This window comes from Prunus mume, linkage group LG4 (assembly GCF_029339155.1).
Source record: "Prunus mume cultivar Tortuosa linkage group LG4, ASM2933915v1, whole genome shotgun sequence".
NCBI lineage: Eukaryota > Viridiplantae > Streptophyta > Magnoliopsida > Rosales > Rosaceae > Prunus > Prunus mume.
Window position 1 is genome coordinate 10383185 of NC_142701.1, and position 22652 is coordinate 10405836.

At 37.2% G+C, this 22652-nt stretch overlaps 2 protein-coding genes and 1 pseudogene across 2 annotated transcripts; 2 read left to right on the top strand and 1 right to left on the bottom strand.

Annotated features, from left to right (window-relative positions):
• The first annotated feature begins 2581 nt into the window (after nt 1-2581).
• LOC103328048 (protein ANTAGONIST OF LIKE HETEROCHROMATIN PROTEIN 1-like) lies at nt 2582-4484 on the top strand (annotated as a pseudogene).
• Nucleotides 4485-5493: 1009 nt separating this feature from the next.
• Nucleotides 5494-13941, top strand: LOC103328016 (pleiotropic drug resistance protein 1-like). The gene is given in 25 exon segments (XM_016793772.2): nt 5494-6023; nt 6432-6552; nt 6678-6766; nt 6875-6959; nt 7064-7223; nt 7341-7417; nt 7743-7796; nt 7899-7989; nt 8086-8387; nt 8512-8793; nt 8884-9200; nt 9283-9443; nt 9545-9648; nt 9757-9913; nt 9997-10119; nt 10215-10345; nt 10475-10807; nt 11249-11539; nt 11628-11711; nt 11989-12122; nt 12262-12305; nt 12308-12488; nt 12601-12772; nt 12919-13173; nt 13284-13941. Coding segments are annotated over 25 exon segments (4332 nt in total). The 5' UTR covers nt 5494-5697; the 3' UTR covers nt 13542-13941.
• A 144-nt stretch (nt 13942-14085) lies between these two features.
• Nucleotides 14086-21860, bottom strand: LOC103328015 (pleiotropic drug resistance protein 1-like). Its single transcript, XM_008230401.3, has 24 exons — nt 20863-21860; nt 20415-20535; nt 20204-20292; nt 20005-20089; nt 19733-19892; nt 19550-19626; nt 19326-19379; nt 19150-19240; nt 18777-19078; nt 18368-18649; nt 17960-18276; nt 17708-17868; nt 17518-17621; nt 17275-17431; nt 17125-17199; nt 16918-17030; nt 16477-16809; nt 16075-16365; nt 15903-15986; nt 15679-15812; nt 15293-15520; nt 15034-15205; nt 14690-14944; nt 14086-14594 (listed from the first exon to the last, which is right to left on the bottom strand). The coding sequence occupies exons 1-24, from the start codon at nt 21195-21197 to the stop codon at nt 14337-14339; spliced, it is 4278 nt and encodes a 1425-aa protein (XP_008228623.2). The 5' UTR covers nt 21198-21860; the 3' UTR covers nt 14086-14336.
• Nucleotides 21861-22652: the final 792 nt, after the last annotated feature.

Genomic DNA, 22652 nt, shown 5'->3' on the forward strand with positions numbered 1-22652 from the left:
CTATACAACTCATTTTCAAATCCTAAAAATTAATAATAAGAAGACTAAAAACCCAATTCATAGAGAGAGAGAGAGAGAGAGAGAATTCTATAATGAGGGCCTTATATATGGCCCTTAGGTGAGGTCTTATCTCTTATTAGTTGGATCAAATTGGTTAGCCTAATCCAGTGATTAAGAGATAAGACCTTACCTAAGAGCTATATAAGACTCTCACTATAGAATGACTCAAAGAGAGAAAATTCATAAAACGGGATTGGCTGCCCGGCCTGCCCTCCACGTAGGCCCGCCCATGGCTGACAAGTGCTGCAATAACTCGAAATAATCCAGAAGCCATGTGATTAACAAGTAAAGAATCAAAGGTCAACCTGCAGATGCATGACATAATCACCTATTCACATATGACGTAGTAGGTGACGGAATATAACATAGTTGGTGACGGAATATGACATATTGCAACTTCCATGGATGAGATGGGCTTGAGGAACAATCCAGGAAGTGAAAATGCTAGCCAGCCAGGGAAGAACATGAAGCCCTTTGCATGTGAAACCAGGAAGCTTGACAAATGGTCAAACAGAGCTCTGCCATTCATCTAAACATGAACAAGGCAACGTTGAAAAATAGAAAAAATGACTATCCATTGAATCTCGGTCCAGTAGAAAGTCTCAAGTTTGAATTCCCCTCGCACTTTGGTTAAAATAAAAAGTCACTAGAAAATAAGGCATGTTTAGGAATGCTTTGAAGGAAGCATTTTTTTCGTGAAGCCTCGAGTGAATTTACTTTTTAAAGTAAATTTTTTTATGCTATTCATGTATTTGTATTTTTATTATTTTGGTAATTGGAACAAGGACCAGTGCAATTAAAGAACTGGACCCATACGGTACCGGCAAATCATGTGAGATATTGTTGTGAGGTTGCCAAATTTTGGTGTATGGTTGGTGTAACTTGTTGCTGCCTTGTGTTGCATGCCATTGCCTAACATGAACATCAAGGTCGGCCAGCCAGAGGACTTTCTGCCGAAATATAGATAGGGAAAAAATAGGACATTAAATGGGCAAACTCTACTAGGGGAGGAGATTTTTCGTGTCTCAACCACCTAAAATTTCAATTTAGTCATTAATTAGGCACCTTTCTGCGGTTGTACCTATGGCCTAAAAAAAATTTATGACGTAAAACGACATGTCGGCTAAAAATATATAGTTGTAGGGTATACCACCAACTGACTTGTCAAGGTTAGTTGTAGGGTTTACCACCAGCCCAGCCGACTGACTTATCCAATATTGAAAGAAATTGTAGTGAGATATTGTGAGGTTGCAAATTTGTTCACTGTATCTCAAATTGAGTGTATATAGATCCAAACTGCTACTTTAATGTGGTCATTTTCACCACAATTTGACTTGCAAAAGCCGAGGATTTTGTTTTGACTTTATTGACCCTTGGTTTCTCTTTCAGGAGAAGATTTGTTTTTTGTTTTTGTTTTTGGGTTTCTCTTTAACGAGAAGCTTTGTTTGTTTGTTTTGTTTTGTATTTTTTGACATAAGTGATCAATTAGGGAGGGAGGGATTGAACATGAGTGTATAAATATCTGCTATTAACTATTTGACTTACAAATACCTTGTTAATTACAAGAACTTAATTAATATAGAATCGCCAACCACTAATGATAGAGTAGTGACCATATACATTTAATTAGCAATATAGCAATTTGGTTTTTCCCATCCTACCATGCTCATACGTTTTCAAACTTGATTTTTCTTCATTACAATGGAGATGTATGATAATGTTATTGATGCAGATAAGGAGACATTAAAGTTTATGGTGCATTTGGCTTTTAATAAGTTCCATGAATTTGGAATAGTTTGGCTTTAATAAATTCCATGTACTTGGAATACTTAGAGTTCTCAATGTATCTAAATTAATGGGGTTCATTAATTTGGGTACTAGTTCAATGTATGGGGTGAGAGATTTAAATACTTGTATGCATAGACTTCTCAAATCAATTGTTGAGAATTGAAATTGAAAACAAAGAGAGTGTATCTTTGCTCATAATCTAGGTATTCTTAAAATTAACGAGTTTGAGCATTTTATCCTATCTTTTATGCCAAGTTTCAGGTATTCTTAGACTAAATGAGGCTTGGTGGTTCGTGGTTCATGTTTTTCAACATCCTTACTCGAGTGTCGCTGCATCAGTTATGTTATGAAATAATCTGATATGTTATATTGTCAAATTATCAATGTGCACAATTAGAATCCAACTGGAAATTTATTGAAATACACAGTTTGGCAAGGGACTAATATTTTGTAAATGACTGTAGCATTATTAATGGTTTGACTGATAAAATATTTTGGTTTTTGGTTTTTGGTTTTTGTTTTTTTGGCTTTTAGAGCATTTCCACTAATTAGCCATTGCCTAGGGTAGCTACTATTCACGTGAATAGTGGCTGCCTAAACAAAGTGTGGTTCTAGCAGTGCAAGACTTGCCATGGCAAATACTATTCATTTTTTTGTTTTTTTTTCACAACTTTGTTTACTTAAACAATTAATGTGGATAATATTTTCGGATAAGATTTTTGGGTTACTACGTGTCAATACTATTCATATCGGATCAGATTTTCGTTTCAAATTTCGATAAATTTCAAATTTCAGAAACATTTCAAAATTCAAATTTCAGATAAATTCAAAATGTCAAATTTCGGATACATTTCAAAATTCAAATTCCAGATAAATTTCAAATTTCAAATTTCATGTGAATTTCAAATTTCAGATAAGATTTTCACCATCTAAAATTGCCCCACATGTCATCTCTATCTGCCTAAATTTTTCTATAAAACCAGAGGCTCAGCTCATACCTCCCACACCATATCTTCTCTACATCTTCATTTCTCATATTTTAGATTTCATTTCTCATATTTTATATTTCATTCTCCATTCTCAATTTCAGACATGGAAGAGGTTTTGGAGAGGCAAGAGCGAGAAAGGCGAGTAAGAATGCATAGAAGAGCTGCAAGCAAAAGGGCGCAGAGAGAACTGGATGAGCAACTTGGTGTGGCGTTGCTTTGCTGGAGGAAGAAAACCAGAGCAGCCGTGGTTCAAGAGAAGGCCAGCACCGAATGTGGACAGAGATAGACATTCTCGGGGTAAAAATCTTCTGAAGATTATTTTATCCCACAATCTCTATACTCTGATGTTCATTTTCGAGCAAGATATAGAATGCAACCCCATTTGTTCAATAAAGTCATGCATGATATTTGCAATTATGATGACTACTTTGTTCAAAAGAAAAATTGTGCTGGAAATTTGGGACTTCTTCCCGAGCAAAAGTTCACAGCTGTGATACGAATGTTGGCGTATGGGTCATCTGCTGATAAGGTGGATGAGATTGCCAGGATGGGGAAGTCCACTATTTTGGAGAGCTTGGTGCGATTTTGTGATGCAGTGGAAACTCAGACACGGGACTACTGCGCCGGCCTATGCCTAGGGACATGCAATGCCTTCTACAAAAAGTCGAGTCTCGTGGATTTCCTGGGATGATTGGTAGCATTGATTGCATGCACTGGCAATGGAAAAATTGTCCAACCGCTTGGCAAGGGGATTATGGCAATCGGAAAGGGCGAAAAGCATCATCCTCGAAGCAGTTGCTGGTTTTGATACATGGGTTTGGCACGCCTTCTTTGGAGTTGCCGGCTCTCAAAACGATTTGAACATCCTAGGTTAATCCCCGGTGTTCAATGATGTTCTGAGAGATGAAGGCCCAACTATCACATATCAAATTAATAATACCGTTTACCAGAACGGGTATTATCTAGCTGATGGTATCTACCCGAGGTGGACAACATTTGTGAAATCAATTCCACATCCCCGATCCCATAAGGAAATTTTTTTTGCTGCCTATCAAGAGGGGTACAGAAAAGATGTGGAGAGGTGCTTTGGTATCCTTCAAGCTCGGTGGGCAATTATCAGGGGCGCATCTCGTCTATTTGATGAGGAGATGCTTATGAGTGTAATGATGACTTGTATCATCCTCCACAACATGATTGTGGAAGATGAGTATGATTACGATGCTAATGAAGTGTATGAATCAGATCCCATGAACACGGCCTTAACACAAATTTATGAAAAACCTATGAGGCCAAATGGAGAACAAGTGCAACATGATCCGTTGGTTAAAGACGGTAGTTTGATGCATCGCATGATTGAGCGCTACACGGAGATGCAATCGTCGTATATTCATGAACACCGTCAAGTTGACTTGATGGAGCATTTGTGGGCGGTGAAAGGCAATGAAGGACAATGAAGTGAAGTCAAGATGTTTTTTGAATGTATTATGTTTTTGCTGTATTTTTAGTTATGCTTTGTTGTTTTTTTATGCTTTAGTTGTGGTTTGTTTATTTTTTATGCTTTGGTTGTGGTTTGTTTATTTTTTATGCTTTGGTTGTGGTTTGCTTTTTATGTATGGAATGTTTTGAATAAAAAGGAATTTTGTTGAATATTTTCTTCATTCACTAAAAGAAAATCAATACAACTCATAAAATAAAATACATGAATTACCACTAATTTTTTAAACAAAACAAAAAATACAATGAAATGAAAGGCAAACAAACTAACTTAATGGTACAATAAAATGAAAGGCAAGCAAACTAACTTAATGGTTTTGATCATTTAACCAATTCGTGTTGCTAGGTCCATCGTCACGAAAAAGTCTTCGTCTCATAACATCCCTTTCGTTCTAACTTCAATATTGTTTTGTTTCGGGAGACATATGGGTTGTATCCATAGCCATGGTTTTCCGATCTTTTTTTTCAATCTTTTCTTGGCGTACATACTCCCTTTCTTTTGCATATTCTACTTCCATTGCCCTATCGTGCTCTTGTTGTTTCATGTCCATTTCAATTCTCATGGCTTGCATCTTTGAAAGCTCCTCCAAATATTTAGATGTATTCTTGGTAGAATTACTCCCTCTCTTCGCCTTTGCTGCCTTCCTCCCACCAACCCCCCCCTCCCCAACCCTCCCTTTGGGCCCCTTGCTGGAAATGCTCTTAGTGAATGTACAATAACAATAGGCAAAGGACATATGAAAGGAAAAGGAAAATCCGAAAGTATTTCCGTATTTCCGCGCCAAGTTTGAGTTCACATGAAATAGAAAGGAAAATCAATACGAGATTGAACGCATGTTTTGCACGTGAAATGACCAAACATTTTCAAACCAATCATCCATTTTGAAAGTTTTTTTTTATAAACAAAAACCAAAAAACTTTCTGACATGGCGATGCAGGATAGGCTTGGGTACTGCCATGGTGACATCTCGTTACATTTAAGTTCTTCTTAGTTTCCTCACAACATGCATTAATTGCTTCTCTCTCCTCCGAGGTGTCAAATTTTGGACAGTGGAGATCATTTGTTTGAGCAAATTTCAGATTTTTGTTTAAATTGAACACGGTTCAGATTCGAGTAGTTTTGGAAATGAGATTTGACTTTCTTTCTTTGTGTATTTATTGTCTTCACATATGCTTTTACAGTATAAATTGTATTGTACTAGCGTGAAGAAAGCATACAGAGCAAAACCAACACTTGTTTTTCTAGTGGGGTTTGGCTAGAAGTTTTCCAAGGGCCAATTTCTGTTCTTTTCTTCTGAATTCAAAATATTGGCTCCATTGGTGAAAGTTAGAGCTTCTATGCTTAACTTGGTGGGTTTTTGTTGAAATGGAGGGTGGTGATATTCACAGAGCTGCCAACAGTCTCCAGTTAGGCAGTTCTATGAGATGGAGGAACAATGGTGTGGAAATTTTTTCGAGGTCTTCGCGTGAAGAAGACGACGAAGCAGCTCTTAAATGGGCAGCACTGCAGAAGCTTCCTACTTATAATCGTTTGAGGAAAGGTATACTGACTTCGCCAGCTGGCGAGGCTAGTGAAGTTGATATACCAAATCTTGGCTTTCAAGAAAGAAAGGAATTGATTGAGAGGTTTCTGAAAGGTGCTGAAGAGGACAATGAGAGGTTCTTGTTGAAGCTCAAGAATCGTATCGATAGGTAATAAGAAAGCTATGAAAACAAACAGGTTTACTATGTTCTTCTCATAAAATTCAGTTTAGCTATGAAAAGAATTATTCTTTGTAGGTTTAGGAACATAGATAAACCGACATGCTTTATACCTTTATGTCTTTTTGTTTTGCATTTATTGTTTGAGTTCATTTTGGTGAAAGTGCCTTTCCGACAGAAAAAAGAAAAGATAAACCAACATGAGGGAAAGATGTTCCAATTCCAGTTACAACCTCCTAAAAAAAATCCAAATTTACGATGAAATTCCGGTGTTGGATTGGATTCCTTAGTGGTGGAAAAAAGCTGTGTGATCGGCATTTGCTTTTGGAATTCAAAGTTTGTTTTATGCTTTGTAATTGAACTTTCTTTGATGGGTTGCTATTTCTTGAATATTTTCAGAGTTGGAATTGGTCTTCCAACAATTGAAGTTCGATATGAGCATCTAAACGTAGAAGCCGAAGCTTTTGTAGGAAGCAGGGCTTTGCCTACACTCTTTAACTTCATCGTTAACATGTTCGAGGTAATGATGCAGCAGAAGTTTATGTAGGAAGAATCTCTGCACGCAGAGGTTGATGTTTTTGGTTTAATGATTTTTTAGTGATATTGTCCTCAAAGTTTAATTAGTTTTTTCCATTGATTTTGAAGGGCATCTTGAATCGTCTCCATATTCTTTCAAGTAGGAAGACACATTTGTCTATCCTCCACAGTGTTAGTGGAATCATAAAGCCTAGCAGGTGAGAAAAGGGCTAGTTTGTCTTCTTTTACCTTCCTCACTTTTAGAAGAAAAAAAGAAAATGATATTTGGTCACCTAGTTATCATTTGTTTTGTGTGCTTCTTTTAGAATGACATTGCTATTGGGTCCTCCAAGTTCTGGCAAGACCACACTGTTGTTGGCTTTGGCAGGAAAGCTTGATCCAGACCTAAAGGTGCAAAGGAATCTCATTAATACCTTTAAATCTTTATCCAATTGGTTTTCGAAAATATTTGAACGATCTCATAACTAATTTGAAGACCAAATGTTATGCCTCAGCTTTCTGGAAGGGTGACTTATAATGGCCATGAAATGAATGAATTTGTACCCCAAAAAACTGCTGCTTACATCAGTCAACATGATCTTCATGTTGGAGAAATGACTGTAAGGGAAACCTTGGCCTTTTCTGCAAGATGCCAAGGGGTCGGAACACGCTATGGTTAGCCCATTCGTGGAACTGTTTTTCTTTTCATTCCATATCTATTTTTGGGGAACACTCAAAATGGATTTAGATATATGTAAAGCAATGACTCGTTTTCATTTTGGTCATCTGTAGATATGCTTTCAGAGTTGTGCAGAAGAGAGAAAGCAGCTAATATCAAGCCTGATCCAGACATTGATGTCTTCATGAAGGTGAGGAAAAAAAGCTACTGTCCATTGTTGAACACACACACGCACACACAGAGGCAGAGTGTATAGCATGGACTTGGTTATTTTGTGAGAAGAACATGGATTTAACTTCTCTGAAATGATACGCATTACATAGAAACATTAACTTTCAGGATTCATGAGATTCTGTTTTCCCCGACCTTCCCTTCTGGTAGAAATTATGCCATGGAAACTTTACAGTAACTGAAAGTTATAATTTTGCTTGCTTGCTTCAAATTACCTAAGTGAATAAATTTATTGACTTTTTTCGAGTCAAGAATACTTGCTTTATTGGCTTCTGATATTGTAGGCCATAGCAACCGAAGGGCAGGAGGTGAATGTAGTGACAGATTACATTCTAAAGGTACAAAACACCGAGAACTTTACCTTTGATCATAAGAGTCCTTTCAGAAAGCACTAGAGAATTTTCTAAACACAGTTATATCCAAGTCATTTTTATTAATAGATTCTTGGACTGGAAGTCTGTGCTGATACCATAGTAGGGGATGAAATGTTAAGAGGCATCTCTGGAGGACAAAGAAAGCGTGTTACTACAGGTAAAGAAATTCAACAACTAATGTAATGCACATCATCAAATTGTTCTTGTCTGCATACATTACTGATTTTTAGTATTTTAAAAATTTTATGTACAGGTGAGATGCTTGTTGGACCAGCAAATGCATTGTTCATGGACGAGATATCAACTGGTTTGGACAGCTCGACAACATTTCAAATTGTGAATTCCATCAAGCAATACATTCGCATTCTTAATGGAACGGCTGTCATCTCACTCCTCCAGCCAGCACCAGAGACTTATGAGCTCTTTGATGATATTATCCTCCTTTCGGATGGCCAGATTGTGTACCAGGGATCTCGTGAACATGTGCTTGAGTTTTTTGAATCTATGGGCTTTAAATGTCCTGAGCGGAAAGGCATTGCTGACTTCCTACAAGAGGTAGCTAGGTGTATTTATATAATTTTATATTCTCTCCTATTTATCATAGGTTGGTGTAGTACATGATGAAAATTACATGTGGAGTGACCTATCTCATTCTATTCATCGTTAAAATTTGCCATAGGTGACATCAAGGAAAGATCAGGAGCAGTATTGGGCATGCAAAGATGAGCCTTATAGATTCACTACAGTCAAAGAATTTAACGAGGCATTCCAATCATTCCATGTGGGACAGAAAATAGGAGATGAACTGTCAATTCCATTTGACAAGAGTAAAAACCACCCAGCAGCCTTGACAACCAAGGAGTATGGTCTTAAAAAGGGAGAACTGTTGAAAGCTTGCTTTTCAAGAGAATATTTGCTAGCGAAGAGGAATTCCTTTGTCTACATCTTCAAGCTGATCCAAGTAAGTTCTAATTTTATATATTTTAGTTATTGATTTAATATTTTGGACAGAAGTTTTATAATTTGTAATAATCCTTTTTCCTGCTTCTAGCTGACAGTTATGGCTCTGATTTCCATGACACTCTTCCTACGAACCAAGATGCCCCATGATTCAGTAAATGATGGAGGAGTTTACGCAGGCGCTTTGTTCTTCACCGTGGTCATGGTTATGTTTAATGGGATGTCAGAGCTTCCCATGACCATCATAAAGCTTCCTGTATTTTATAAGCAAAGGGACCTCTTCTTCTACCCTGCATGGACATATGCTCTTCCAACATGGATTCTCAAGATCCCTATAACAATTGTAGAAGTAGCACTTTGGGTGTTCACTACCTACTATGTGATTGGATTTGATCCAAGTATAGAACGGTAAATAAGTAAAAAACATCATAACTCACATGTTTGTCATGCATACCAATCCTTGATGCATGGTTTTTTGCTCATGCTGCAGGTTGCTTAGGCAATATCTACTGCTGATACTTGTTAGCCAGATGGCTTCTGCATTATTCCGTTTAATTGCAGCAGCGTGTAGGAACTTGGTTCTTGCTAACACCTTGGGTTCATTCGCATTGCTCATATTGTTTACATTGGGCGGCTTCGTGCTTTCTAGAGGTACCAGCAATGTTAAGACATAATATATTCATGGGAAAGAAGTTCTTCTCATAATTTCATTGCAGCTAATATGATGCTTCTTGCATTCCTTAATTTCACAGATAATATTAGAAAGTGGTGGATTTGGGGTTACTGGATTTCGCCTATGATGTACAGTCAGAATGCAGTAGTAGTTAATGAATTCCTTGGGAAGAATTGGAGACATGTAATTTATTGAAAATCATCTTGTATTTGTTACTTCAAAATCATTTATATAATTTTGTGTTTCTTTCTTCAAACTCATCTGATGTCTGAATTTACTTTCCTATAAAAGGTACTCCCAAACTCGACAGTGCCTCTAGGAGTTGAAGTTTTAAAGTCTCGTGGGTTCTTTCCATATGCATACTGGTATTGGATAGGTGTTGGGGCAATGGCTGGATTTATTTTACTATTCAACAGTTGCTACATTGTAGCTCTCTCCTACCTAAACGGTGGGTATATCTACCTTATCCATCCACTTAATCATTTTACAAATTGAGATTATCTACTAATGTACCAAAAACTTATTATGCAGCACTGGGGAAGCCTCAGGCTGTTAAATCAGAAGATTCCCAAAGCAATGAAAATGATGGCAGAACCGAGAGAATGGGCATATTACCACGCAATCAAAATAGCTCAAGTGAACGTTCCAAGACAGGTGCTAAATCTCATCCATAATGTGCACCTGAGCACCTCCCAAGGTTGTCTTATGTTACTGCCTTTAGGTGACAACTAATTTTAATTGGCATGCAGAGAGTAAGGGTCAAAATAGGACAGAAGTTTCTCTCCAGACTAATCATAACACGAAAAGAGGGATGGTTCTTCCATTTGAACCCCATTCCATCACCTTTGATGAAATTATTTACTCAGTTGACATGCCACAGGTAACTTCAAACCAAAAATGAGTACAATTCCAAAAGTTTCATTCCGAAATCAAATACCCTGTTTTAGTTTGTTTTGTTAGGTTACTTTACTTCCAAAACAACTACATCCAACAAAGTATGAACCTGCAGGAAATGAAGATCCAAGGTGTCATGGAGGACAAATTAGTGCTTCTGAAGGGTGTGAGTGGTGCTTTCAGGCCAGGTGTTTTAACAGCTTTGATGGGAGTAAGTGGTGCTGGTAAAACCACTCTCATGGATGTACTGGCGGGTAGGAAAACTGGTGGATATATTGAAGGGGACGTCAAAATTTCGGGCTACCCAAAGAAGCAGGAAACCTTTGCCCGGATTTCTGGGTACTGTGAGCAAAATGACATCCATTCCCCTCATGTAACTGTCCATGAGTCTTTGATGTACTCGGCATGGCTTCGTTTGCCACCAGAAGTCAAGCCCGAAACCAGAAAGGTTAGTATGATAATATCTAAAACCAGAATCTGTTTCAGGGTTTATGATTTGTGAACAATCCAAAACAAGTCAAAATTGGGTTGTCAACTTCACCTTATTCATTTTTCCTAACATTAAATTACTGGTAATCACATGCCAAGGTATGTAAAAAGAACTGTACAAATCATGTAGTAAATCTAACAAAGAAATATGAAAAAAAGCAAATATAGCAAATATAAAAAAGCAATCACAACTTTATGTTATTCAAAAAACTTGCTATGTCTAGGGCGGACATGATATAAAAGTAGGCCGAATAGGAGAAAATCACAAATGGCCTTTTCTTGATTTTTTATATCAATGGAAAGAAGCCTTTTATAGAAAATATGCAACTTGATCATAAGTGGCTTGCACATTTACTTGGCTATTGTGATTTTAATTTAGAATTCTGAAATTTTTCTAAAGATGTTCATTGAGGAAGTGATGGAACTTGTGGAACTCACCTCATTGAGGCAAGCACTTGTTGGGCTGCCTGGAGTGAATGGCCTCTCAACTGAGCAGCGCAAAAGGCTAACCATTGCTGTTGAGCTAGTAGCGAACCCCTCGATAATATTCATGGATGAGCCAACTTCAGGGTTGGATGCAAGAGCTGCTGCAATTGTCATGAGAACAGTTAGGAACACAGTGGATACTGGCAGAACAGTTGTTTGCACCATCCACCAGCCCAGTATTGACATATTTGAAGCTTTTGATGAGGTAAGAAAGGTTAATTGATTGGAATATAGTGGTTCTTTTAGGTTCTTTCTCATATAAATATGCATGATGAATAAGAATGTGATTGCAGCTACTCCTACTGAAGCGTGGAGGACAAGAAATATATGTAGGGCCATTGGGTCGTCACTCTTGCGATCTAATTAAGTATTTTGAGGTAGGATGTTATGGACCACATATCAAGATGGATTTGGGACTACTTGTCTTTTTTGTGCTTAGATTGTGTTTATGTCTAAAACTATGTCGTTTCGGATTTATATTGAAAAGTAACTAAAAACATAGTTTTAAAAATAAGAACTATATATAAGCACCAAAAATACAAGTAGAGGATCCGATTTCCATAAATATATCCAACATTGAATGTTTTTTTATTCTTCCTTCACTTATATTATACATGGTTTGCTGTGAATTAAAATTATTTTCTTTGAATCAAGGGAATCAAAGGAGTAAGTAGAATAAAAGATGGTTATAATCCAGCAACTTGGATGTTGGAAGTTACAACATCAGCACAGGAATTAGATTTGAAGATTGATTTTGCCCAAGTTTACAAAACTTCAGAGCTATACAGGTCTGTTACTTGATATGTCACTGCTACATTGTAAGATAGCTTACCACCTATAAATAAAAAAAATGCTGAAACATCCCTTCCCATGCTTATTTATCTTAAATCAGTAGCTGAAATCTTTGCCTGGCATAATATGGTTCAGGAGAAACAAGCAACTTATTAAAGACTTTAGCACACCTGCTCCTAATTCAAGGACCTCTATTTCCCTACTCAATACGCGCAATCGTTTCTCATCCAAACCATTGCTTGCTTATGGAAACAACATTGGTCATATTGGCGCAATCCATTATACACAGCTGTAAAATTTCTGTTCACAATTGTCATAGCATTGATGTTTGGGACGATTTTCTGGAAACTCGGCTCCAAAACGTAAGTAAGGACATGGAAACAAAGAATTGAGTTGGTGAAACTCATCAGGATTATTATTATTTTATTTTTCACTTTTCCCGTATTGAAATTTACTGTGTATTATGAGATACAGGAAAAGGCAACAAGATCTGTTCAATGCAATGGGATCTATGTATACTGCTGTTCTCTTCCTTGGGGTCCAAAACGCTACATCTGTGCAGCCTGTAGTTGCTGTTGAAAGAACTGTCTTCTATAGAGAAAAGGCGGCAGGGATGTATTCAGCCTTGCCATATGCATTTGCACAGGTGAAATGATTCTTAGATTGTCAACTGTTTCAATCACCAAATTTAATTCTCTCTCTCTCTCTCTCTCTCTCTCTCTCTCTCTCTCTATATATATATATATATATATATACACACACATGTATTATTCAACTTCTTTCTTGTCACAGGTTTTGATTGAGCTTCCATATATTTTAGTACAAACTGTGGCCTATGGAGTCATAATTTACACGTTGATTGGATTTGAGATGACTCTGGTCAAATTCTTTTGGTATCTATTCTTTATGTACTTCACATTGTTGTACTTCACACTTTATGGCATGATGACTGTGGCTGTGACACCAAACCAACACATTGCTTCTATTGTTTCCTCTGCATTTTATGCAATGTGGAACCTCTTTTCAGGATTCATTGTCCCACGACCGGTAAGTGTTGCTTAATTAGTGTTCTGGATTAGAAAGTTTTCAGCATATACATGCCCAAATTACTAATTGCTCCTTTTGTCAATTTTATTTTACTACCTGGCCAAGAACAGAGGATTCCTATATGGTGGAGATGGTATTACTGGGCATGTCCTGTGGCTTGGACATTGTATGGATTGGTTGCATCACAGTTTGGCGATCTAAACCATGTGCTCGACAATGGTGAAACTGTCAAACAGTTTTTGGGTGATTACTTTGGTTTCAAACATGATTTTGTGGGAGTGGTTGCAGCTGTGCATGTTGGGATTACAGTGCTCTTTGGATTCATCTTTGCCTTCTCTATTAGGGCATTTAATTTCCAAACTCGATAGACGTTTCTTTTCGTAATTTGTAAATGACAAATTTAGACTGCTAAAACAATAAACCTATTGAGTCATTGTAATTCCTTGTCAAACAAGAAACCTAGCAAGTCATTGCAGGAACTATGTACCATGCTATGGCTTAAGGTTTCTTAATTTTCAGCAACACCTGAGATATAGAAAACTTATGCAGAAATCAGGCGAAGCCAAGAAAAGCAATGGCAACCAATGTCTCAGTACACAAAGCATGCTTTGGTAAGTACTTGTAAGGGTTAGGATTTTTGCACTGAGTTTTGCAGCTTTGCTTAAGCCATATGTATAAATGTGAAATTTGATTGGTATGCCCAATATTTGATAATTATGTCTCAAACTCTTGGCCAAAATTTTATAAAGTTTTTACATTTTTGTTAGTTTGTTTGGGGTTTTTCTTTTGTGTGCACCAAACGTTGAAATCATCTCAAACCTAGTCAAAATGGATTCCACATGTTCTTTTGATTTGCTTGTGCAAGAAAATAAATTTTACATATTGAATGGGGAGATAAGAGGCATGGAGATATCAAATTTTGGTTTCCAGTCCATATAGGTCATAAAAAAGAGAATTTGAGAACTCCGATGGGGGCGCTCTTAGCTAGAAATGATTTCTACTAATGAATAAAGATACACTGAAAAGAACTTTCATCCACCTACGATTGTATACATACTACAAATCCTATGTAAATTGATAGACTGATAATAACTTTCATCTATCTATCAGTGCAGTGATGGTTATAACCTGTAACATCCAATGTAAATATGGAAACCCACTTTCTACCGCTTTTGGAAATTGAAAACCTTAATGGAAATGGCAAAAATTAATCCAAAGAGAACCACAAATGCAGCAACAACACCTGCCACTACTCCTAGAAAATCATGTTTGAAGCCAAAATAATCTTTCAAAAACTGTTTAACTGTTTCACCATTGTCAAGCACGTCGTCTATATCTCCATATTGTGATGCAACCAGTCCATACAAGGTCCAAGCAACTGGACATATCCAATAATACCACATCCACCACACAGGAATTCGCTGTCATTAGCCAGGCACAGTTTCATTAGCATTGAGCTATGCTCGAAACAAATGTGGCATTTAAGAGGAACTAGTTATATGAAGGCAGTACTTACAGTTCGTGGGACAACAAATCCTGAAAACAGGTTCCACACTCCGTAAAATGCAGAGGAAATTATAGTAGCTATGTGGTAATTTGGTGTCACGGCCACAGCCATCATCCCATAAAATGTGAAATATAACAATGAGAAGTACATGAAGTATAGGTACCAAAAGAATTTAGCAGCGGTCCACTCATGTCCCATCATTGAATACACTATGACAGCGTATGCCACAGTTTGTGCAAAAATGTATGGAAGCTCAATTATAATCTGCAGAAAACATGGACGTTGCTTATAGAAACATATATGCATATTGGCTCATTATGAGATAAAGTGTGACAGTTGTGCAAATTGATTACCTGCGACAAGGCATATGCTAAGGGTGAATACATTCCAGCCGCTTTTTCTCTGTAGAAGACAGTTCGTTCAACTGAAACTACTGGTTGCACACTACTAGCATTTTGGACTCCAATGAATTGAACAGCACAATACATACAACCCATTGCATTAAACAGGTCCTGCTGATTTTTCCTACAATTTTTATAATAATGTGTTTATATGTAGATAGAAATTACGATAGGTTGAACTTTCATTCAAGAATCAGTCAATGTAGCTTACGTTTTGGAGCCAAGGTCCCAGAACATTGTGCCAAACATGAGGGCTATGATAGTTGTGAACAAAAATCTTACAGCAGTATACGGTGGATTGCGCCAATAGGACAATCTTTGTTTCCAAAAGCATGCCATGTATTGAGAAAAGAATGACTGAGAGTATCTAGATGGGAAATGGAGGTCTCTGGAATCAGGAGGAGGTATGCTTAGTTGTCTAATAAGTTCTTTGTTTCTCCTGAAACACAAGCCAAACAATTGTACAACTTCATATCATATTCTAACTATGTAATCGTTATTACCCCGACGAGGCTGGATGAATACAAAATTCCAAATAATTAGATGTGTTTTACAGCCTTGCACTGCTGTCAGTCGTGCATTTACAAAAGTACCTACCGATACAGGTCAGAATTTTTGTGCACTTTGGAAAAATCAACCCCTAAAGCCTTTTCTTGTGCTGAAGAGCTAACTTCCAACATCCAAGTTGCAGGGTTGTAACCATCTATAATTTTACTGACTCCTTGGACGTCCTATATGAATTGTAACTTCCATGTCACTAAAAGCATGTGGATTAACACTAAAACTTATTGTTCCATTGCATATTTATCATTAAGACATACCTCAAAATACTTGACCAAATCACAAGAATGGTAACCTAAAGGCCCTACATAGATCTCTTCCCCTCCACGCTTCATCAACAATAGCTGGAACCTCATGTTCATTGTATTACTGTTAGATAAAAAAGAAAACCATGGGAATATGTAACTTTAATGATATTCCAAAATTTCTCACCTCATCAAAAGCTTCAAATATGTCAATGCTTGGCTGATGAATTGTGCAAACAACTGTTCTTCCAGTGTCCACAGTGTTCCTAACTGTTCTCATGACAATTGCAGCAGCTCTGGCATCCAGCCCCGAAGTTGGCTCATCCATGAATATTATGGAAGGGTTTGCCACTAGTTCAACAGCAATTGTGAGCCTCTTCCGTTGCTCAGTGGAGAGACCATTCACACCCGGCAATCCAACTAGCGCTTGCCTCAAAGGCTTTAGTTCCACAAGCTCCATCACTTCTTCCACAAACATCTGCAATTACTTAGCATTTAGAATTGCTATAGCTGATGAATACTTAAGGTTCTAGTTGAGTTATGAAGCTATCCTTCATTATCCAGATAAAAGAGGGTTTGAGGCATCAACCTTTCTTGTTGAAGAATTGACTTCAGGTGGTAGGCGGAGCCAAGCAGAAAAAAGCAAAGACTCATAGACAGTAACATAAGGAGAATGGATATCATTTTGTTCACAATACCCTGAAATTCGAGCAAATGTTTCTTGTTTTTTGGGGTATCCAGAAATTTTGATCTCACCCTGAATATAACCGCCAGTTTTCCTACCAGCTAGAACGTCCATCAAAGTGGTTTTACCAGCACCACTAACACCCATCAGAGCTGTGAGGACGCCAGGCCTGAAAGCACCACTCACACCCTTTAGGAGCACCAACTTATCCTCACTGACACCTTGATTCTTCATTTCCTGCAAGTTGAATTAAAATAGTATGTTTCTTTTAACATGACTGTGCTGTTGTAAAAAATCCAAGACAACAAATAACTTGAATACTAAAAGTTTAGCGTTGTTAGTTACCTGAGGCATATCAACAGAGTACACAATGTCATCAAAAGTGAGTGATTGCTGTTGAAAGGGAAGAGTCATTCCTTTTTTCTTATTTGAATTGATCTCGGTGCCAGCCTTGTTCCCTGCATATCAGTTAAATGTATTTAGCTTATGAAAGGATGAATTTATAACGTCATAAACTTCTCAATGACACGGCTAACTTTCAAGCATTGTCACCTGCATTTTCAGCTGTTGCATCTTGTTCATTTGTTTGAGACCCTTCTGATTGACTAGCCTGAGCCTTGTCATAAGCTGCAAAATTATTTGAACAATGTTAACACATAGGCTCTCACTTTTCAAGTTATGAATTCAAGGGAAGGTACCCACAGTCGAGGTAAGTGAGGGCAAAAACATAAGCCAAGTTGAATAGTAGCATAAATCCTATGAGAGCCGCAACTCCTATCCAATACCAGTATTCGTGTGGAAAGAATCCTCTAGACTTCAAAAATACAATTCCCAATGGTTGTGCTGTATTTGGAAGAACCTTTCAGATGGAAGAATTTCAGGCGTTAGAGAGATTACAAGACAATCACAGAAATATTGTTTTACATGGCTAAACCAATAGCTTACATGCTTCCAGCTGTGCCCGAGGAACTCGTTTACTGCTACTGCATTCTGCCCGTACATCAGTGGCGATATCCAGTAAGCCCATTTCCACCATTTTTTTATATCCACTGCAACAAAGAAAAGTGAAAGAAAGAAGGTTTATGGGGACTTTCTTGTGAGGTAAGTTTAGTTTGATGTCAAACTCAAATCATACCTCGTGACAGAACAAAGCCACCATTCACAAAAAGTACCAGTAGTGCAAATGACCCAAATGTGCTAGCAACAATCATATTCCTACCAAGCGCTGCAAGAAGTCGAAATAATCCAGAAGCCATTTGATGAACTAGTACGAATATAAGGTATTGTCTAAACAACCTGCACATGCATAGATTAACAGAACAGAAAGTGAAAAAAAATGTGAACAAATGTTTCCTACACATCTACAAATCCAGGTATATATAATTACCTATTCACATTTGGATCGAAACCAATGACATAGTAGGTGACGAAAACCCAAATTGCAACTTCTACAAATGAGATGGGGATCTTGAGGAACCATCCAGGAAGAGCATATGCCCAGGCAGGGAAGAACATGAGGTCCCTTTGCTTGTAAAAAACAGGAAGTTTGGAAATGGTCAAACTGAGCTCTGCCATTCCGTTAAACATGACCATTATCAAACCGAAAAATAAGGCACCAGAGAAAATGCCTCCGTCAGTTATTGAATCTCGGTGCATCTTTGTCCGCAGGAAGAGTGTCATTGTGATTATTGCCATTACTATAAGCTGTTAGAACAAAGAAGATTAAGGAATTATAGATGCATGACAACGTATTGTATATAGTTTAACTAAATACTAAAATAGATTTATCACCCACTTGAGCAAACTTGAATACGTAGACAAATGAATTCCTCTTCATTAGCAAGTATTCTCTTGACATGCAGGCTTTGAAGAGGTCTTTCTTTCCAACGCCATATTTTTGGGGTGCCAAAATGTCTGCACTCTGTTTGCTCTTGTCATATGGAATAGCAAGCTCCTCATTAATCCTCTTTCCCACATGGAATGACTGAAATGCATCCGAAAATTCATTGACTGTGACAAATCTGTAAGTCTCATCCCTATTAGCCCAATATTGCTCCTGATCTTTCTCTGAGGTCACCTACAGAAATTAATCAATTATGCAAAAGGATTATATTAAGGATATGGGTTGGGCACACAAATTTAAGGGATCAATAACATATTTATAGGCTTCTAACAAAAGGAAATAAAGTGGAGTTTACACTTACTTCTTGCAAGAAATCTGCCACTCCTTTTCTTTCAGGACACTTGAAGCCTAAAGACTCAAAAAACTCTAGCACATGTTCACGGGGCCCCTGATACACAATCTGACCATCAGAGAGGAGTATAATGTCATCAAAAAGTTCATAAGTTTCTGGTGGTGGCTGGAGGAGAGAAATAACAGCAGTGCCATTGAGAATGCGAATGAATTGCCTTAGCGAGTTCACAATTTGAAAAGTTGTTGAGCTATCCAAACCAGTAGATATCTCATCCATGAACAGAACCTTTGCTGGTCCAACCAGCATCTCACCTGCAATGCAATCGACAAAGATATTCAGATAAATACATTTTATTCAAAAATAAAAATGTGTGATGATTTACCTGTTGTGACGCGCTTTCTTTGACCACCCGAAATACCCCTTAGCATTGCATCCCCAACCATGGTGTCTGCACATATGTCTAGTCCCAAAATCTGCAAGTGGAGAGCAAAGTTATTTATCAATTGTTTAAATTGGATTGTTTTTTAAAGCAATTAAAGAAGACAGATTGTCATATACCTTCAGAACATAATCTGTGACAACACTTGACTTCTGCCCTTCTATAGATGCTGCCTGGAGCATTGGAAACACCAAAAATTAGTTTTAATCGGCTGATTATAAAAACTGAAGATTTACTCATGCTAGATATCTTGAAATACATTTTAGCTACTATGAATATGGACGCATAGATAGTCATAACCAAAATCCCAAAAAAACAGATTCATCTAGCTTCTGTTTTGCACCTTCATGAAGACATCAATATCAGGATCAGGCTGAATATTTTGTGCTTTCTCTCTCCTTGACAATTCTGCCAACCATTCTGCAGATGACCATATAATAATTGTTCATGATTCTTGAAAGTTGGAAATAGAAAAAATTGGACTGAATTCTGGTAAATGAACTATGAGACCATAATTAAAACTAACCATGACGGGCTCCGATCCCCTGGCATCTAGAAGAGAAGGCCAAGGTTTCTCTTACAGTCATTTCAGGATTATGGATATCATGCTGACTGATGTAGGCAGCAGCTCTCCAGGGTGCAGATTCATTCATGTCAAGGCCATTGTATGTCACCTTCCCAGAGAACTGTATGATAAGCTCAAATGTTTATCAATACTGAAGCTAATTAGCTGAACACAGAGCCTGGCTTCTATTGATGAAAATCCATGAACAGCTAAAGCTCTAGAGCCACCCTTACCTTTACATCGAGAGGAAGCTTCCCTGCGAGGGCCAACAGCAGTGTGGTCCTTCCAGAGCTTGGAGGACCTAAAAGCAATGTTATTCTTTAAAATTCACACCAGCCCCAAAACCAGAACAACCAAAAAATTAGTAACAAAATTTGGGGTTAAAAGCTAAAAATGTCATTTCAAGTTTAGGGTCAGAGTCTGCATTCTCACCTGCTAGGCCTAATGATTCCACTAAGATCACCAAGGATAGACAATTTTTTCTTCCTACTTTTAAGCAAGTGGAGACTGGTCAAGAAACCCTGAAAAAAAAAATTAAATAAAAGGAGGACAATGTTAATCAGGAAAAATTAGGATATGAGTGTTTAATTTAGTACAACAAGAAGAAGTAATCTTGACTGATTTCATTTGATTGCAGGTTTACCTCCAAAAAATTAATGTAAAAGTTAAAGAATGAAGGCAACGCCCTTTTTCCTACATGAGCTTCTGCCTCAATGTTGACATGCTCATATCTGACTTCCAGTGTTGGAACTTCCACTCCAACTCTGACAAATATCCAAGAAATATGTTAAAAACTAGTTCAATCATCCAACATAAAACAAAACCAATTAATCAGTTGGCATCCCACATAATGTGGTTCATTATGTAGTTTCTTTGGCGGATTCGAAAACAAGAGTTCCTCTAGAGGGAATTGGTGGAAAATGGCTTAATACAAATTGATAGAAGCGAAAAGATTGTGTTGTTATAGGTATCAATCCACAGTAACTGGTACATAGTTTCTATATTGTCTTGAATACTGACCAAATATATATATATATATATATATATATATATAAAGAACTGGTACCAGCTAATCACTCTTCGTTGATTACCTATCGAGACGCTCCCTGAGCCTCATTAAGAACTTCTCGTTCCCGGTTTCAGCATCTCTCACCAACCTCTCAATCAAATTATGCCTTTCTTGGAATCCAAGTTTACGTACATCGACCTCATTGGCCTCACCACGTGAAGAAGTGAGTAAACCTTTCTTTAAACGATTGAATGTAGGAAGTCTTTCAAGTGCGGCCCACATGAGATCGTCTTCATCATTTTCATGGTTGGAAGTCATAGACGTCCTTGAGAAAACTTCCATTCCATTGTCCGTCCAAATTGAAGAACCGTTTGCTTGTAAAGTCTGACCGGCTTCATAAAGATTTCTTGTGTCCATAGCAAACTAAACTATAATGTATCAATTTAAGCAAATATAAGAAAGAAAAAGAAGGTAAACTAACAACTCTAAGCTAAATGCCAACTTTTCTTGAACCCAACATGCCAAGTCTTAAGCAAAGTGTATATATTTCAAGAAGATAAATAATTGGTCGCTGCATGTTGAAAATCCAGACAACTTTAGTTTCAAAAGATTTTCAGAAGATTTTTCTTATTAGAATATATGTCTCCATAGTTGGAAAGAGAAAGAAAAACAGAGTGAGATGTTACCGCCTTTTGTCTCGCTTTGCAGATAGGTGGTGCCCGTGTAGGGAACTATTCTTTTGCCTTTTTTCCAGAAAGGATGCCACCTTCTTCTTAGGACGCATGAATTTAAACCAGTAACAACAAAAACAAAAAAACAAAAAATCAAGCATTTTTCTTTTTGTGTTGAAAATAACATTGAAGCATTTCATCAAACACATACCATACCACTAACTTGGTTGGAAGGTATAAAATGCTCTCTTGTCGGACCATATATGAATGTGGACCATTCATTAAGTTCATTATAGTTGCAACTTCAGTATTTTATGTTGTCAAACTGTCTAATAAAAAACACATCGAATAGATTATCGTTGGATTCCAAATCATACACCCCAAAGTCATTCATGTGTAGTACCCTATAGCCTTGACTTTTCCAATTTTTATTTTTTTTCAAATGAGTAGGTGATATCATAATAATATGGCCAAGCACAAGTCAACCCACCGACAATTGTACTTTGTTTTTTGTTCATAGTTAACGAAGGGACCAAACAACCTAACAACAACTACGGGCCTGGTAAAACCAGTTCACCAAGGCGGACACGATTCTGTTGGATTAAATTGGGCCAAAAGGCCATTTTGGGCTCAGCTTGATATACATATCAACCGAGAACAAAAACAAAAGAATTAAAGAAGGGACTAAAATATTCAAGACATATTCTACTTTATTTTTCCAGAAAACTCAATACTTTAAGTCATATGTAATCTTAACTCAACTCGTCTATTTAGATAATCTAGACGTACATTATACTTAGAGGTACATTAAGAAATTACTTTGCAAAGCACTTTTAAAATGGGATGTCAGTGGGTTATAGTGTAGTTATTCTCATTAGTTAAGCTCTTCCACCTCTACCTATGTGGACAGAAACTCTCAAATATCCGTAAACCCCCTTTCCTCAACCTCTTGTACTAAAAAAAACAAAAAGGGATATCACTGATTTTTATTTTTTATTTTTTATTTTTTATTTAATTCAAGAGAGGGGAAAGCTAAGAATACAATTTGTTCTATATACTTTACTAACTATATTTCTGACTTTTTTTTTCAAAATATCCATTAGATTGCACGAGTTTTGGCAAAAATAAAAACAAAAACAAAAACTTGCACATGTTGAATTTGAAATTCAATTATAGAATTAAAGAGTTACCTTTGTATTAA

Coding starts and splice junctions, on each gene's coding strand:
- LOC103328015 (XM_008230401.3), bottom strand. CDS start 21,197: ATGGACACAAGAAATCTTTATGAAGCCGGTCAGACTTTACAAGCAAAC. Junction 19,893..20,004: donor AGCTTCCTCTCGATGTAAAG/GTAAGGGTGGCT, acceptor CTTATCATACAG/TTCTCTGGGAAGGTGACATA. Junction 19,079..19,149: donor AAGAAAGCGCGTCACAACAG/GTAAATCATCAC, acceptor ATTGCATTGCAG/GTGAGATGCTGGTTGGACCA.